We start from the raw sequence: 16,743 nt of genomic DNA, 5'->3' as shown, positions 1-16,743 counted from the left end.
TCTTCCGACAGCCTACAGTTCAAACACTTTCACTGACTGAAAAAACTGTAGAAGACGATAGCTGTTAATTGTTGCTAGTTTTGTTCGACGCCCCCACTGCTATCCAGCAACGTGCTGCGAAATCCTCCTTGACTAAGACGTTGAACATATTATGCACGTTTGCATTCTTCCAGTATCCATGAAGCTTAAGGGGAAAGATATAAGGCGATTGGATTATAACTTTGGAATTTTCCAAAGGACGTGATCGAGGATCGATCCACAATTCGTTTATCCATGTTTTTTGTAGGTGTACCTTGCGATGAGGCAAAGGAATCTATTATAGAATAAACAAGCCGTTTTATCGACACACCGTTCCTCTACACTAAGGGTTTTAGTAAACTTGTATCGTCCTTGAAGCATAAAAGTCATACATGTAGCTGGAATTGTAGATGTGTAATATAGTTAACAGTAGTCTGCTAAATAGACAGCTGTATTACATATGTATCAATACATGATACGTAGTAGGATTTCAGATAAGCACTGAATGAATAAATGACTCAGAAGTAGTTCCACGTCTCTGTATAATTAGCTTTGTTAAACTTTTCATGCATAATACTTTTTTCGGTGATATTTTCGATACTTTAAATTTCCATTGAAGGTGCTTCTAATGTATAAAGGATTTAAATTGTGAATTTAACCAGATCAAATGCTTAATATATACGTATAAGCGCGGAAGTACGACATTACATGCCATTGCAGCAAAAGCACCATGTATGCACTGCGTAGTTGTCTCTGATATTTGCGTTCGCTACAGATAAAATAGAATGTTTACAATTACTTTAAGTTACACAAATACACGCTTTCACGTTTTAATTTTGTTTACCAAATAGAAAATAACAGCGAGTTGCAGCACCAGAGAATTTCATAAACAGCTGCTATGTAAGAACACCATCAAAACGTATATGTATGGTATACAAAAAGAAAAGCGGTTTATATAATATATGCAGGTTGATCTATGGTATTTGCTAATAGTACAAAACAAAAAGAAAACAATATATACGATATTCAAAAAAAGAGAACAACAACTTGCTAACAAAAGAAATACAAAGTAAGAACATATTTACAGAAAAGAGGAAGCATATATAATAGGAGAGTGACGGAAAAGAGTTATAAGTTAAACAAAAAAGGCTCTCTACTGTTTCTCGAGCTTCTTCTCCTCATCGGTATTGGGGACAACGCTAACCGATAAGGATGGCGCTGGAGAAACATGCTCTTCCGGTACCGCGTGACGAATGCAAGCTGCAATAGCGGCATCGCGCATGGTAAAGAAAAAGTAGGGATAAACGTCGTTGAGGTGGGTGACTGCGGCACCACGATCCATGCTGCCGTTCAAAGCTGCAGAGTCGCTGTGATTGTATGAAAGTGTGGACTCGTTCTTTACTGGACGACTTGATACATCTTCGATCTCGGTCACTTGGTGATTATCCTTGTTGTTATTGTTATCATTGATTGACTGCTGACCATCAGAAGAATCATCGTCGCCATCGTTATTGTCGTTGGCAGGATCATCTTGACCATTGCGTTTCTTGAGATCTGAGCGGAAGGGACGACCTGGTTTGCGTTCTTGAGTACCAAAGCCGCCAAACAGTAAGCATCTGCGAACAGCCAAAGAGTCGTTGAGCACAAAGAACCAAGAAACGGGCCTGCCCGAATATCGCTCCGCCTGATTTGCGGCTGCTTTGAGGTCTTCGATGGCTGAATAATCCATCTGGTTTACGCCAGTCAAGTCCATAATGACTGCATGCAACAATGGCTTGTCGCTTTTCTCCGCGCCACCTGCATTGTTCCAAGGTCGGTCACCGACTTTCTCGGCCAGAGGCTTGCCACGGCGGGTTGCACGCTTGACTTCGTCCATGATCTTTTCGGATACGAACATTGAGTTTTCAAAAATCATATTGTCGCGTGGTTGGAATGCAACAATACCAGGGGCAATGGGCTTTGCATGTTGGCCGAGAATGGGATGTGATAATGACACAAAGTTGCAATGAGCCAATGTATCGAGCTCGCTTCGTGCTGCTGACTTTTCATCAACCATCGTTTTCGTAGCTGCTACTGTGTCATCGTCCATCCGCCCAAGGATGGCATAGCGGGGTCGTGCGGAACGGTACAATTGAATGACGATGGAGAGAGCAACGGCCACATAGATACTGACATCGAGACGCGCGAAAAGTGAAATGATGAAAGCACACGCAAAGATAAGAAGCTCGGATGGATGCACGTTCCAGAAACGGCGCCACACTGTGGGTCCGACAATAAGGTCCGTAACTGCATGCGCAATGACTGCTGCAAGACTTGACGTGGGGATGTATTGAAATGCAGGCGTAAGTGCATAGAGTGCCAAGACAACAATGATTGCCACGAGGACATTGACCAACGGTGTTTTGGCGCCAGATTTGTTTTGGACAGCGCTGCGGCAGAAGCTTCCTGTTGCTGGGTAGGCGGAGAAGAAACAGCCAAAGATATTGGCCAGACCAATGGATAGGATTTCTTGATTGGCATCAACTATATTAAAAGACAAATGTTTAATTTCTGCAAACTGAATCTTGTGTTTACATGTGTGTCCGTGTGACATCAAGGGAAAACTTACTTCGATAATCAGAGATCTTTCCCAAGCTAGTAGCAATCGAGCAATGCTCCATGACCAATAAAACGACCATACTAGGGATATTAGGCAGGATATAGGCGACAAGGCTTGTATCCAATTCTGGAGCACCCATGCGCTGAAAACCAGCGGGCACGGGACCAAGGATGGTAAAAGGACTCTCCGCGTATTGGCCAAAATGGTTAATCACCCAGGATAGGAATGTCGTGACCACAATAACAATGACGTTGCGGCTCATGCTGAAGTAAAAGATACCGCGGCGATGTTGTGGGTAGCGCTTGGAGAAGAATTGGCAAATATACTTGATACCGTACAACCAGACCAGAGACAAGAAACCAAAGACTGCATCAACTTTGGTTTCGGGCAGGCCTTTTAAAGTGTCGCCGAAAACGAGATACGGTACTTGGCTGGTGTTGACGTGGATACCCATAATTTTGCCGATTTGGCTGATCACAATGGTCACTGCGCTTCCGGCCATGAAGCCAGAGATGGCGGGTTGGCAAATAAAGTTATAGAGGATCCCAAGCTTTAGTATTCCGAGTGCCAATGTGATGATGCCCGCGAAAAACGCCATTGTGACGGCAAACTTTTGGTCTGTCCATTGACCAGATTGATACTGCGGTGTTTCTTGGATGCTAGCGAAGATTTGTCCGAGGAAGAGTGATTGGATGGCAGTGGTACCTGGATTTCCCCAATATCAAACCGAACGTTATTAGCTATCAATCATATTTTGACGCGTGCTCAAAAGTGTGACTGAAGGACGGGAAGTCACATACCTATACTAATGTCTTTGGAAGTTCCAAGGAATGGGTATAGGGCGACGCCAACGAAACTGGTATAAAGACCGTATTCTGCGGGCAAGCCGACAAGTTTGGCTATTTAAAGTATATCATACAAAGCCTATTGGTTAGCAAAAGGTTCCGCCGGTAACAAGTTAGAGAAAGTAAATGAACAGGTGTATTTACCGTAAGCCATAGCCTGAGGAATTACCACACTTCCTACAGTCAAACCTCCCATAAGATCACTCCATGCCCACAACATGTTGTATTGAGGCAACCATGTCATGATAGGAAACATGTCGGAGAAGTATGATCGAACATGCTGTGGTAAGTGGCGGACAGTAGACCGTGCCTGATCTGTATATTTAGGTAATGGGGTGTCAACATAGGTTGTTGCTGACATGACTGTTGTAGGTGGCCGTAAAGGAGATAGAAAGAGATGTAGAGAAAGGTAGAGCGAAAATAGTAAGTAAAAAAGAGAAATGGATGAGCTATCGAGTCACCTTTTTATACCTGGTTCATGGATTTCCTAATCCTGTGATTTGTGTCTTCCTGCTTGCGTAAGGCTGCATATTCGTGTTATATTATCTTTCTCTTGTGTAGCAAATGTAATTGACATCCGGCGGTTTAGCTGTTTCAAAAACCATTTCTGGATAATTTCTTCACATTATTCGTCGTAATGTGCGTTCCCGTGGCCAACATCACTGCCCGCCCCCACCCCCGCTTTGCTGGGTTGTGTGCAGAACTTAGTCTACCTCGCCTCTCCGTGAGTTTCAAAAATAACCTTAATTTTTACTGGAATTTATAGTTCTCCCACAGTGTCTCGTTTTAAAAAAAAAAAAAAGGAGAGCAAGTCGATCTTATCTTTCTGCTAGGCTAAACTACGCCCATCTTGCCGATTCTGAAAGTTGGCAGAAAAACAATGTATCAGTTTCGTCGATCCTATCATATCATATCTACTCTAGTTGAGATACAATCTCATTAATGTCATGGACTTGCGTAGAAAATAGCTAAAGCCATGTGGGATGAGTGTGGCTATCGAGATGTTGGTGGGGTAAGTGGGTCCGTGGACGAATAAAAATGAATGATCTAGTGAGTTGTTCCATGCTGACCTTTGTTCTTTTCGTTCTTCGTTAGACCGAACTTCTCTTTCTAGTAACTCCGCTTATACAATTGGCAAGTTCCCATTGCACTTTGGTTTTTGAATGGCGTCAGGAAAAAAACAATGATGGCGAAAGTAGATGGATCATGACTGACTAGACCTTGTAGAACGTCATAATGCTGCCGGGAAAGTATTTCACGAATTGACATTTCGAGGAATACAACAAAGCTATTGACGTAATTGTGCGTCCTAGAGATAGTGTCATGTGGGTGTGTACAAGCAAATGCATCGGTAAACTTTCTTTGTTTGCTGTAAGACAAAAAAAACAAGGCAATTTTGCCACACATTGGTTGGATAAAAGATATTATAATAAAAATCAGGTGTACATAACCATGTGCTATGGAATGTGTGTATGTGTATTGCGTTGTGTGTATAAAAACCATCATCGTCGTCGTCATTTTCATCAACACGATCAAAAAAAGGTAAAACAAGTGCAGGACGTGTGTCAGATTTGATAGAATTTGTGCTACTATATGAGTGGTGAGAAGTTGCTGTGGTTGTGTATACAAAGAGTAGGATTGGATTATTATAGACAAACAAAAAGAAAAAGTTATAAAAAAGTGCGTCTGTACGTGTGGATTTAGTGCGTGCGTGTGTATGTGTCAAAGGGTAAAATAAAAAGAAAGAATAATGACTAGTGGTCGTTACTATTACTACCACTGCTACTTAAGCATTAGGTGTCCTGTATTATCGTCATGGGCAAACGGATTCAGCACCCCGTTTTGGTAAGGTGATGGTGCATAATGCATCATGCTATAGGTATTGGTCAACGCGCCGTGATAGCGGTACTCATTAGGGCCACTGCCACCGCCGCCTCCTCCACCAGATCCACCTTCATTCTGACCAGTGCACATTGTGCTGTCGTGTTGTGAAGGCTTGCCATTCTCGTCCATTGGCTTGCCAGTTTCATAAGTGACGGGAACAACCGAAGATGACGGAGTGGAAGAGGACGACGAAGCAGAGGACGACGAAGATGCTGCCGCTGCCGCTGCCGCCGCTGCCGCCGCCGCCGCCGCACTGACAGGAGATGGGTATGTTGCGTAGGATGAAGTCTGATTCATTAACATTGTGTGTTGTTGATGTTGTTGCGGCTGGGTAGGATGCGGTGAGTCTGGCTGGATAGAAGAGGAAGGCCCACCGTTATGGAGTGGGTGGACAGGGTTGAGCAGCTGTCCGATATTCGCGTTGGATTTGGTATGATCAGAGTGTGATTGTTCAGAATCGTGCTGGTGCTGGTGCTGCCCGTCAATGCGGTTGTTGCTGGTGCTGATGTTGTTGTAAAATCCGGTCATTTCGTCCTGGACCATGTGTGGATGCACCTGTCCAAAAGAAGAAGCTGCAGCAGATTGTGGCTGAGGCGAATGGATGGTGCTTGCAGAAGTTGTGGTTGCTTGTGCTTGTGGAGGGCGCATCAGTTCATAACCGCGCGGGTCCATCCGGGATAGCGACGACAAGGATCCGGACGATGTGGATGAGACTGAGTAATGCCGCTGATGCTGTTGCTGTTGCTGGGACTGCTGCTGCTGCTGTTGGAAGGTTGGTCGCACTGGGGACACCATCGGAGTGCCTGGAGACGATGACATGCTCGATGGTGAAGGCATGGTCGGTGCTTGATATTGAGGAACACCGTACATGACTGGCTGGCTCGTATACGATGGCATGGTCGGTGATTGTTGTTTTTGTGTACCTTCAACATCCATGCGGTGGCTATGTTGTTGCTGGTGCTGATGCTGCTGGTGGCTGCCATAGTTATACATCATGCTGGGTGATCCAATATCTGTGCGTGACATCATGTTGTTGCCATGGAAATGCTCTGGACCACGCAGCGAACCTAGCGACATGCTGCGCAACGGATGGGACCGGCGATCTGCCAAAAACAAAACACAGTAAGTACCCAATCCGCCCGATAAGACAAGACACCATATCGCGTTCTTTTTCTTTTACCTCCATATGCTGATAACGGGTCCGTCGGCGACATGGGTCCGCCTCCAAGGGGATCTGCTTGGTCAAAGGTTGGCTCGACCATAGGCGGGATACGGAAGTTCTGCTTGACAAGCAGCTCAGGAGAGATCTCAAGGCTGGCGAGTTCTGGCACGGACGACGGTGTACGAAGACGATTCTGCAATACGTCTTGCGGATGGTAATACGAAATAAGGTGCTGTGAGATGCCGTTCACTACAATCGACATTGTCTTTTTAATCAAGCCATCCTTGCGGAACTTGTATGAATCCGAGAGACTCCCGACCAGCTGGCGTTCTCGGTTGCGGTCGACCGACATGGCCCCTCCTGCTGCAGCCACTGTAGATGAGCTTCCATGATCGACACTAAAGCTTCGCTGGCGCGAGTCGCTTGGACCTGACAGCGACATACGCTTGCCATTGCCCGTCGAACGCTTGTCTAGCTCACGGTATATAAGGAAGTTGCCGAGGATCCGTGAAGGGCTCCATACGAGGCCGTCAGTCCATCGTTTAATGCCTGAAGAAGATGTTACAATTGCTATTAGTTGCTATTCTGGGCGTATCACGATAGCCGTCAGTCTTTCAACACCCCTTCTCTGCCTCTCGGTCTCTTTTCATCCCCTAGCCCGTTCTCTTCCCCTCGCCCCTCTTGTCGTTCGCGCGGCGCGTGCGGTGATGGAAAAAAATATGCCGGTTCCCCCTGACTATCGTTTTCTTCTTTGTTGCAAGAGCCTCCTATTGCAGCTGCTTTGCTAAAGGCTTTGTTGATAAATGTTGTTGTTGCTGTTCATGCTGCTGCCGGTACCGATGTTGTTATTTGCGTTTGCTGCTAGTGCTGCTGCTGCTGCTGATATTTTTGCCCGGTCGTGCCCAAAAATAGCCACCACGCATACGCTCTTTAAGCCAGCTTTGCTTATTTCTTCATCCCCTCTCCGCTCGCCTAGTGCGTATTATGCCCACTGCTAAAGGAAGACATAACGTTGCCTTTTTTGTTTCCCACCCCTTTTCCCTTTTTGTTGACATATTGCTCTACTAGTTTTACCTGATTCGCGTTCGTCAAAAACAAAGACTGATCCGGATTGAACCATTTTTCGCTCTTTTTCTTGTAAGCGACGACATATCCTTGGCAGTAGGCCTCGGCGACACCCCTCGAAAATGAGCAATACATCTTGCGTCGTCTCAATGTAGCCATGGAACGTCTCAGTCACCAACATGATTTAAACAACAGCCGTATATATATGTGTACGTGTGTGTAGTTGTAGCTTTTGTAGGAGGGGAGGTTGCTGTAAATTAAGGGAATAGAAGGAAGTTATAAGAGCAACACGCAAATTGCAAAACTTGTCAAAACTTGTGCAGAAATGTGTGTTTCGTTGAGAGATTGTAAGTGAATCCGCGGTTTGCAGAAAAGCCGAAAACAAAGGGGGGTTGAGGTTGTTTTTTGATTGTTGCACTGGATAGCGTCAAGAAATAAGTAAAGAGTTAATAAGCGGAAGTCTGCTTTCTTTTTTTTTCGTTTTGGAATCTACCTCAAGCAATGTAGCAGGCAACGTAAGCGAAACAAAGAAAGAAGAAAAGAGGTGGAAATGGGGAAGAAGAGGAGGAAAGGAAAAGGTGGAAACAAGAGGGAAAGGACGCTAGCTCAGTCGTGGCACATACGGCCACACTCGCACTTTCGCACACTGGCGAGAGAGCGAGAGAGAGAGTGTGTGTGTGTGTGTGCCTCAACTCTCTAACGCCTCATCATCCTAGTACACCTTTTCTCGGTTGAATAATTTTGCCATGAATGCTTGGGCGTTTTCTGCCTTCCCCTGCTCGGTCCTTCTCAATCACTTTCAAGCTCGTTAAAGATACCCTTTTCATCACGCGCGCATATGCTCCTAATAAAACTAATGATAATCATAATATATACGATACCGATTAAGAAATTCCACGATCAGAATAAGAACGTACAATGCGTATTTGTTTTCATGCTATATGCTTATGTTCAGCAACAGCAAGTAGCCCCTGATTTACTTTGCTTTCCCCCCCCCAACAACTGCTACTACTACTGATACTACTGATACTACTGATACCACTGATACTAGAGACTGTGTGTTGAATGTACCGTAAACAACCCACTTATTCATCATCCTTACACATCAGAGCATATGTGAAGGCTGGTGTAGCTGTATATCTTTACGCACGCAATTCCATTCACCCATTTTCCCCTGAAGCCGTGCTCTCTTTCGCTCTTATCCTCCCCCTTTCACGTACTCACTCGTATGATGTATGTTGCAGAAGGAAGGGGCTTGATGCAACAATCTCGATAAGGGCTGAGTTTTGCCACACGCACACACACGCAGCTTACATTGCTTGAAAGATGGACAGGGGAGCGTTCTTGATTCGAGGGTCTTTTTGTTTTTTGTTTTTTGGTTCTCTCTCTCTCTCTCTCCTCAATCATGATCCACTGGGAGAGGATCCCCTAATTGGTGGGCGTCTGCATCATCGGATCATCATGCATATGGAAGTAGGCTCGGCAACTTGGTCCAAGTTTTCAACCTTTTTCAAACCAGCTATTTGGTAAACCTTCTCAGTTTTTCTATATTTCTCTTAGTTCCATCCTAAGATTCCAATTGCTCATTTATACCAATATAGAGTACAAAATACGATTGATAGCTGTCAGCGAAATGGCGGTACCGCTAACGGAAAGCTTACAACGCAAAACAAACGATAACCTTTAACAGTGATGCTGTTGCAGTATACTAGTAGGCAGGGGAAATATTTGTTAGAAAAAGACTTTTATAGCAGAGTGTAAAAGGAGGTTGTTCTTGAAAATTCTCATAATCGAATTAAATCTCTCCTGATAACAGCAGCAAATGGGATATCTCACTAGTATGCACAGTATTGCCGGAAGAGTGAGGCATATCTCGTTTGCTTTCGCGCGCAATAAAGGAATACCTAGTAGTATCGTGTAGTAGCAAATAGTAGTAACAAAAATGGTACAAGCAGCATGAGTATAAACTCCTGAAACAACATTTGTTCTTGTTGTTATGTATGGATAAAGCAGTTGCTGGCGGTCGGCCAGGCTCTCTTTTTTTTTTTTTTTTTTGGCACATGAAAACAGGTTCTCTTTTCAGAGTAGAGAGAGCGTTCTTTTCTGCATCAACATTGCGACACAGTTGTTGGGTTATGTAAATGCAGCAGTGGTACCTTAACAACACTGCGGTACAGCAACAACTTTTTCCGCTATGCATCGAATTGTCCAATATGTACAACACCAAGTAACAACTCGCCTGCAGCTTTTTTCAAGCTTTAAAGATCTAGACGAAGGGACTTGTGAAACAGAAGAGCAAGTATTAGTATTACACTGCTAGCTGTAACCACAATATAAGACACGACTGTACATTATAGCGCTTTTAAAATAGGATTGATGGTGAGTTAAATAAAGAGGGTAACATTACACAAAAACCAAAAGTGTCAATAGTAGCGGTTTTAACTTAAACCTTTTTTCTTTGACAGATGCTCTATGGTACATAACCTTCTACTGTAAAGTATAATTCAGACAATAGTGTTAGCTTAACCTTTTTCATACGTCACAGCCTATGCATTGCAATGCTGCAATGACACATTTTCGAGGTACGTGCAGTATGTCAATGGTAAGTTATATGTGGTGAGGATGATGACGTGAACATGGCTTTTATTATGACTGTAATGAAAAATGTTATCGTTCTTGTTAGCCTTGTTGTAGTATAGCAATCTCTGAACGCTTTTCTCTTCCTCATGGTCCCAGGGTAATAGCAGTACTTACTAGAACATACCCTTACTTTTCTTATACTACCTATAACGAGGGGAGATGATTATGTACCCTGTGAACAGTGTATGTATATAATGTAACTAATGAGGCGATCCTATGATGATCTTATCGACGCTATTCACTTTCTCGACAGCACTCAATCTCTAGAATTTGTGTCTTGGTCAAATCTAGAATGTAGACAAAAATAAAACGGCTCAACTAATGCTAGCACTCCTCTAACGAGGTCTTTGGATATACATCTCCGTGGGTCCTCTACCCCGAAATGGGCTTTTTTCACCCTTTTTTTTTTTCATCCCCTCCGGATGCACGGAAACAAAAATTTTTAATCCCTGGTTTGAATTCTGAAGGTACAGTGGTACCACATAGTAACAATAACTGCTTCTTTACCGTCTCCAACCCCTTATGCTCAGCCTCCAAACAACCCCTGGATGCACACACACATACATTTTTCCTACTATGACGGTGGTAATCTATGACGTCAAATGGATGCACGTTCTCCTTGATTCCGTTCTTTTTATGCCTGAAGCAACGCATATCTTTTTTATTCCTTTCTAACCGCCGAGCGAAGAATGCAGAGGAGACATAATACACGTCAGTCTTGTATTTACAATATCGTCATTTTTTCGTGCCCTGTACTCAAGCAAACACATGCTATGCAGATGTAGACATGATTTCCAATACCTTTCATACACTTAGTACATGTCACAAAGAGTGAGTTCTTTCCCTTGTGATAACAGTACTTTTTCGTTCCTGTAAAGAAGTCGAGCATCCGAGAGTGGGCGCTCCCCCCTATCTATTCGATTGATGTATGTCTACCAGTCCTTACTAGACGCGATGCTACCTTAGCATGTACGTATTACAAAAGCAGAAGCTGATAACGAGTCCTAATCTATCTACAAACCAACTTGCTAACATAGCAATTATAGAACAGCAATGTTCCAATTAATCATTAAACCTACTAATATTTGCCCGTACTATTACATCTACTACGACTGTATATTTTCTCTCCTACAGAGCTTTTACTCATTCGCAAACATTTACTTTATCACGAATGTTTGTAAAAAATAAGGGAATTTATAAGACACTCCAGGGACAGGACTTCAAAATAGGCAAAATGAAGCTACTGTACTCTCATTGATTGCTAAGTTACTAGTAGCTTGTTTGTTGTATGTAATCTATTGTAGCAGAAGAAAAAAAGTAATTGTATTCAACCAACTACCTGCTGTCGCAACAGTCAAATCATTCTTTTTTGCGTTACTCTAATACCAAGCTCTTTGTTTCTCTTTTTTTTTAAATACAAAGGTTCCCCGTTTGATTTCAACCTCAAACAGAGTCTATGAAGTGTTGAAGCTACTGAGGGTTGACACAGAACGAGCTTGATTCAAGCAGTGTTTTATGCTAAAAGGAGATATAGAAAAAAGTTGAAATAACTGAGGGTTTATCTTATTGAGAGTGAAATTAAACGGGGAACCCCTGTAAGTAATCTGTACAATACATATCTGACCACCAGTACTGTAATAGAAAATGCTGCTGTATCATCTATTTGCACATCACATAGATGAAATTGCATGCGGATATGATAGGCGCCAGTCCATTTAGTCTTCCTTAATATAGATAAATGATGTATCTTTGAATCAGTTAAAGGAGAGAGGAAAAGAATAGACCATAACAACTGCAACAAAAGCCTATCGCGGCGCTTTTCGGATAAATATTTCTCCTTATTGCACCACCAGTGTCACATTAGTTTTCGTCGCAACAACAATTGAAAGTGTTAAATGCTCATCATGGCTACATTAAGCACATAATACCTATTGCTCCTCGTAAGAAACTTTAAAAAGTTACAGCGATATTTCATTGTATATGATGCTGCATAAATATTGTATGTTGTTCCCAGGACTATTTCTTATTGTCTTTGGGAGTTGTTCCACAAAACTTTAAATATATCACGATAACGTATTCAATACTACCAAATATGGTACCACCACTCAGATCTCGACCTAATGCAACGGGGAGAAAGCGCGGTGCGTGTACAATTGACTATTTTTGTGTCTGTCGAGACATGAGGCTGATCGCATAAAAGAACAACAGGAATAATCAGTAAAATTGCGTTTGAGGAAGGTAACAAATAAACAAAGAAAAGAAGAACAGTGAATCTAGAGCGTAACCTCCTCTTACCCTTTAACCATTTAGTAGGGAACTTTCGTAACCGTCAGATTTTCATTCATGACAGAAAGTAGCACTACTAATTCTTCATCGATCTGTCTTGCACACATGCATCGTGATATCTCAATGCCCTCTAATATTAACCGATCGCTACAACACGGAACTGGACTCTCAATAAGCTCGTTACATTAACGCTATTTTTGCCTATGCAGTATTGACGTGAGCAATCACTTCTCTGTTCTACAAATAATGGCTTAATTGACGAGGCATTGTTGGATCTTTCATAAGTTAAAAGTGGTTGTAATTATTGCTGACGTCTTACGGGTTTCTGATACAAGGTCAATGTATCGAACTATCATTGCTATATATAATTATGGCGACGACAGCAACGCAGCGAAAAAAGAATAGCATATAGAGAGAGTGGTGATTCATGGAAATAGCAAGGACGATGATTGCTACTGTTTTTTTTTGGGGTGAGTGGTTGGTTTTAGCAATGACGACATCAGCTTCTGATGGCTGGTGCCTACACTTCTGTTATTGCTTGTAGCAGATTGAATCATTTAGTCATCCCCTTCATTTATATTCATTAGAAGCGGAAGCAAGTTCAACAGGCGTGACCACGACTTTCACCTCGCTTGGTGTTGATAGGCACCCTATAACACAATGTACGATGCTTGAATGAGTATGTGTGCGGCGGATGACACGCATACAGTTTTGAAAGCAAAAAAGTTGAATTTTCCTTTTACAACTTGAATTTGATGATGATTTACCGCGGGAATCGTTAAATCAGCATTAAAGGGATAAATCAAGATGCTGGGGGTGTGCTTTCATACTCAACAGGGGAATGAGCTCTATCACTAAGGTGATATTAAAAAGTACGGTCTTTGATAAAGACTCGTGTTTCCGATAGAATTCATGGAGAAGCAACATGCCGGACGTCATTGACATTGGCTTTTTTAGGCAGTATCGTGTGTGAATCGTTATCACAATAGCGAGTTGAAAACTGGATGCACAACAGCACAATATAACATGTAACATGTAACAAAAAAAAATATTGGTGAACTGACCGGAAGTGATAGAGATGATGTCGATAGTGATTGGAGTGGAAACAAAACATGAAAGTAAGTCTTTAGTGTATGTCTTGAGTAGAACGCCTAAAAAGGAGGGCATGTTATTTTGATCTTAGAGTAAGATCTTTATGGTGAAGAGTGCTGATCGGCTGATAGCTGCACCACGTGTAGCGCAATAGAATTGTCGGTATGTTCCACGGCACACACAACGATAACAAACAAACAAATAGCCCGTATGTTGAAGCCAAGAATGGTAATCGTAGTTGACGTTTTTGACTAGCTCTTCCCATTTACAGCGAGATCGAGTGGTGGTATGATGACTTGGCGGGGGCATGTGGGAACACGAGGAAACGCAAATGCATTTATGCGTCTCACATCATCAAACTACATCACATCGATTATAGTAATACTCATAGCAATGGATCAGTTTATATATCCGCATGTACAAATGCTATATAGCTAGGTACGGCTGCTGCATTTATATGACACACAGAATAATGTGTATACATACATCTTGTGCGAAATTGAAAAGGGGTGGTCGGTATTGTTATCTACCATACAAGTAGTAGCTGTTAGCGTTTTTGGTAGGCACATGACTTTAGCATATAGAAAAGCGGAAAGAGTTCCGCTTTTGCATCACTCGAAATCCGGGTAAGCACACGCGCGGGTTATAGATACGTATTGGATATATACCTAATTGCATCGCCGCTCGTCCTCCATACACCATCTTAATATAAGTTCTTTTTCCGCGCTCGGCCTTCGCTTTGAGTTAAGGATAAACAAGTTAAAAAATAAAAAATGTCCGCCTCTGGAAAAAGTCGATGGGTTGTGCTCAGCAGACGTTGGCTTTCTCAAAGGACATCAGTAAGCAAATCACTTTTAAAGGACAAAAAAAGTGCTTGAGAATCAAGTGATCCTCATATGAAAATCGTGGAGGGCCCATCAGCTTGACTGCAGCTAGGACAGATCATACATCTTCGCACCAACAACTTTGGCAATCGGATAAGAGACATAGTGGTCGTGTGTCACCGCCGCTCTCTAACACTGAATACGCCGGGCACATTCACAACAGCTTTTCCCTTTTATCGAGCTCCGCAAGGAAGGCAAAATAAGGTAGCGTTATCAGTTACCAAAGAGAAAGATCTTGATTCGTTGACGAGGAGCGGAGTGACACAAATGAACTTGGCTAAACAAAGTATGCGGGACCCCAAGCACCGCATGTCAGGATTGGATGGAAACAGGGAAAAAACCAGTTGGTTTCAAGTGTGGTCCGAATACGCTGATACCCATCAACGTGGAAAAAAAAAGGAGAAGGTACGTGCATGCACCCTATATATTGGTGAAACAAATGAATGGGAAAAAGATTTCTTTTTGAAACCATCCAATGGCACGAACCACTTATCAACGTCTTGTAGCTGGAGTATGTATGACTGGTGGGCTTGGCTTGGTAGTCATTGTGCTTGGTCGATACGGCCTTCTCGCAATGGTGTTTGCTATCGAATGCAAGGTATTCCAGGTAACATTTGAGACATTGGAAGTATATATATAGCCTTATACACTGGGGCCCGTGCACTTGATCCCATGAGAGGAGACTTCCATAAGATACTAAAGTTCAGAGTATCTGTTTGTACCACAATTACTATCATATGCGCCATCTGGTTGTAACAGGAATTACGACAAATAGCGTGTGCCGATCACGGTGGTCAAAGTCATCATCATGCTATTGGAGACGGTAGCAACTTTGCTGCACTCATGGACTGGTACTATTCATTACAACGAAGCACGACCCATCCGGGAGAAGGTTAATGAGCTAATTAATCTCTATCTTTGTGATATCGTACACCCTAAAAAAAAAGGCTAGCTTTCGGAATAAGTACTTTGTGGGTGAGCTCAGAAAGCATCTGGAAGCCCCACCGACTTTCTTGCATTATCCTTTACACTCTATGTACGTTCTATATATCATCATCAACCAGACCCAGGAACAAGAACATGGCTGTTCTAATTAGATGCATGTTCGTGCTCTCTGTATATGGCCATATTATCAAGGGTTCATGGTTTCCATTGGTTCTCTACAGCCGCAGCATGTTCAAAAGCAACTTATCCATTTCGGATGGATCCACATGTGTGTTTTCTTTACGGCAGTCCAGATGTATTTCGTGATCACAAACACCTTGCACGGAGTAAACTGGTTCGTGAAACTCAAACAGATGCCCCGATTTGCCCACTACACATCATCCTGCTGCTGATAACAAAGAGGGAAATTTAGGTTCGTCTTTCCAACGCTCCTGGTCGTCTGCAACGACGTGGCTGCCTATGGCTGTGGGCGAACTGTAGGACGAACACCGCTTTTCCGGCTGAGTCCTAACAAGACACTGGAAGGCTTTGTCGGTGCCGGCATCCTTACACTTTGCTGTGGCTTCCTGGTAATCCTCATGTTCCATTGGTGGTGGTGGTGGTATCGTCACAGAGGCAAAATTTTAATGTGGGATCGATCTATTAACTTTTATTACGGATTTGAAACAACAAATACATACTCATTAGCTGGGACGCGTTATGGTAAGATGAAATATGTCAAAGCATTGTGAACATGCAGTGTCGTCCTCCCTACTAACAATCGAGTCAGATGCAAGATGATCCTTATCACGGCATCATCCTCGCTATCTACGCCTCGTGCGCTGCACCTTTTGGCGGGTTCCTAGCAAGCGCCATCAAACGTGCATCTGGGATCAAGGACTTTGACCAACTCATCCCAGGTCATGGCGGAATGACGGACCGCATGGACTGCCAATTGCTGATGGGTGCCTTCACATTTGCCTATAGACACTCGCTTTCTTGTTGATGGATGGATGATCCTCTTCGTGAGAAAAAAAAATAAAACACACGATTTGGGCTAGTTTGCTGAGTTGGGGTGATCGTGCTGTTGTGCTATGGAGGCTGCTGTGTGTGTTTGTTGCTCAGCAGGTCTTCTGAAGTTTCCATGGCAACCTATCTTGTGAGAAGCTAAGGAAGGAAATGGGACACCACGTTGGCTCGACTTGCCATATATGGTCAAGCAGCACCATGGGGTTGAACACACCAATTCCGGTAAGCGCAGTACTTTTGTAAGAAAAAAAAAAAAAAAAGACGTAATCAAGCAAAGGCGGGGCAGCAAAGGCCGTCGGGAAGGATATCTTTCTC

The 16,743-nt window shown here is 43.1% G+C and overlaps 4 protein-coding genes across 4 annotated transcripts; 2 read left to right on the top strand and 2 right to left on the bottom strand.

The window, feature by feature from the left end:
- Positions 1-967: 967 nt before the first annotated feature.
- BDB00DRAFT_930856 (sulfate transporter family-domain-containing protein) lies at positions 968-3,875 on the bottom strand. The gene is made up of 4 exons (XM_053129018.1): positions 3,607-3,875; positions 3,418-3,516; positions 2,627-3,322; positions 968-2,541 (listed from the first exon to the last, which is right to left on the bottom strand). The coding sequence occupies exons 1-4, from the start codon at positions 3,821-3,823 to the stop codon at positions 1,172-1,174; spliced, it is 2,382 nt and encodes a 793-aa protein (XP_052977139.1). The 5' UTR covers positions 3,824-3,875; the 3' UTR covers positions 968-1,171.
- Positions 3,876-4,760: 885 nt separating this feature from the next.
- Positions 4,761-8,242, bottom strand: BDB00DRAFT_835762 (Gti1/Pac2 family-domain-containing protein). The gene is made up of 4 exons (XM_053124422.1): positions 8,067-8,242; positions 7,583-7,990; positions 6,527-7,057; positions 4,761-6,449 (listed from the first exon to the last, which is right to left on the bottom strand). Exons 2-4 carry the CDS (start codon positions 7,752-7,754, stop codon positions 5,245-5,247), a joined length of 1,908 nt encoding a protein of 635 aa, XP_052977138.1. The 5' UTR covers positions 7,755-7,990; positions 8,067-8,242; the 3' UTR covers positions 4,761-5,244.
- A 503-nt stretch (positions 8,243-8,745) lies between these two features.
- BDB00DRAFT_524305 (uncharacterized protein) lies at positions 8,746-9,418 on the top strand. The gene is made up of 3 exons (XM_053117728.1): positions 8,746-9,099; positions 9,196-9,284; positions 9,390-9,418. The coding sequence occupies exons 1-2, from the start codon at positions 8,900-8,902 to the stop codon at positions 9,251-9,253; spliced, it is 258 nt and encodes an 85-aa protein (XP_052977137.1). The 5' UTR covers positions 8,746-8,899; the 3' UTR covers positions 9,254-9,284; positions 9,390-9,418.
- A 6,268-nt stretch (positions 9,419-15,686) lies between these two features.
- On the top strand, positions 15,687-16,405 carry BDB00DRAFT_883997 (phosphatidate cytidylyltransferase; the record flags this gene model as incomplete). Its single annotated transcript, XM_053128289.1, has 3 exons — positions 15,687-15,715; positions 15,821-15,989; positions 16,190-16,405. 3 exons carry the CDS (start codon positions 15,687-15,689, stop codon positions 16,403-16,405), a joined length of 414 nt encoding a protein of 137 aa, XP_052977136.1.
- Positions 16,406-16,743: the final 338 nt, after the last annotated feature.

Source organism: Zychaea mexicana (genome assembly GCF_025766255.1).
Source record: "Zychaea mexicana strain RSA 1403 chromosome Unknown BDB00scaffold_65, whole genome shotgun sequence".
NCBI lineage: Eukaryota > Fungi > Mucoromycota > Mucoromycetes > Mucorales > Lichtheimiaceae > Zychaea > Zychaea mexicana.
Note: the sequence above shows the minus strand (reverse complement) of the source record. Positions and strands in the feature narration are given on the sequence as shown.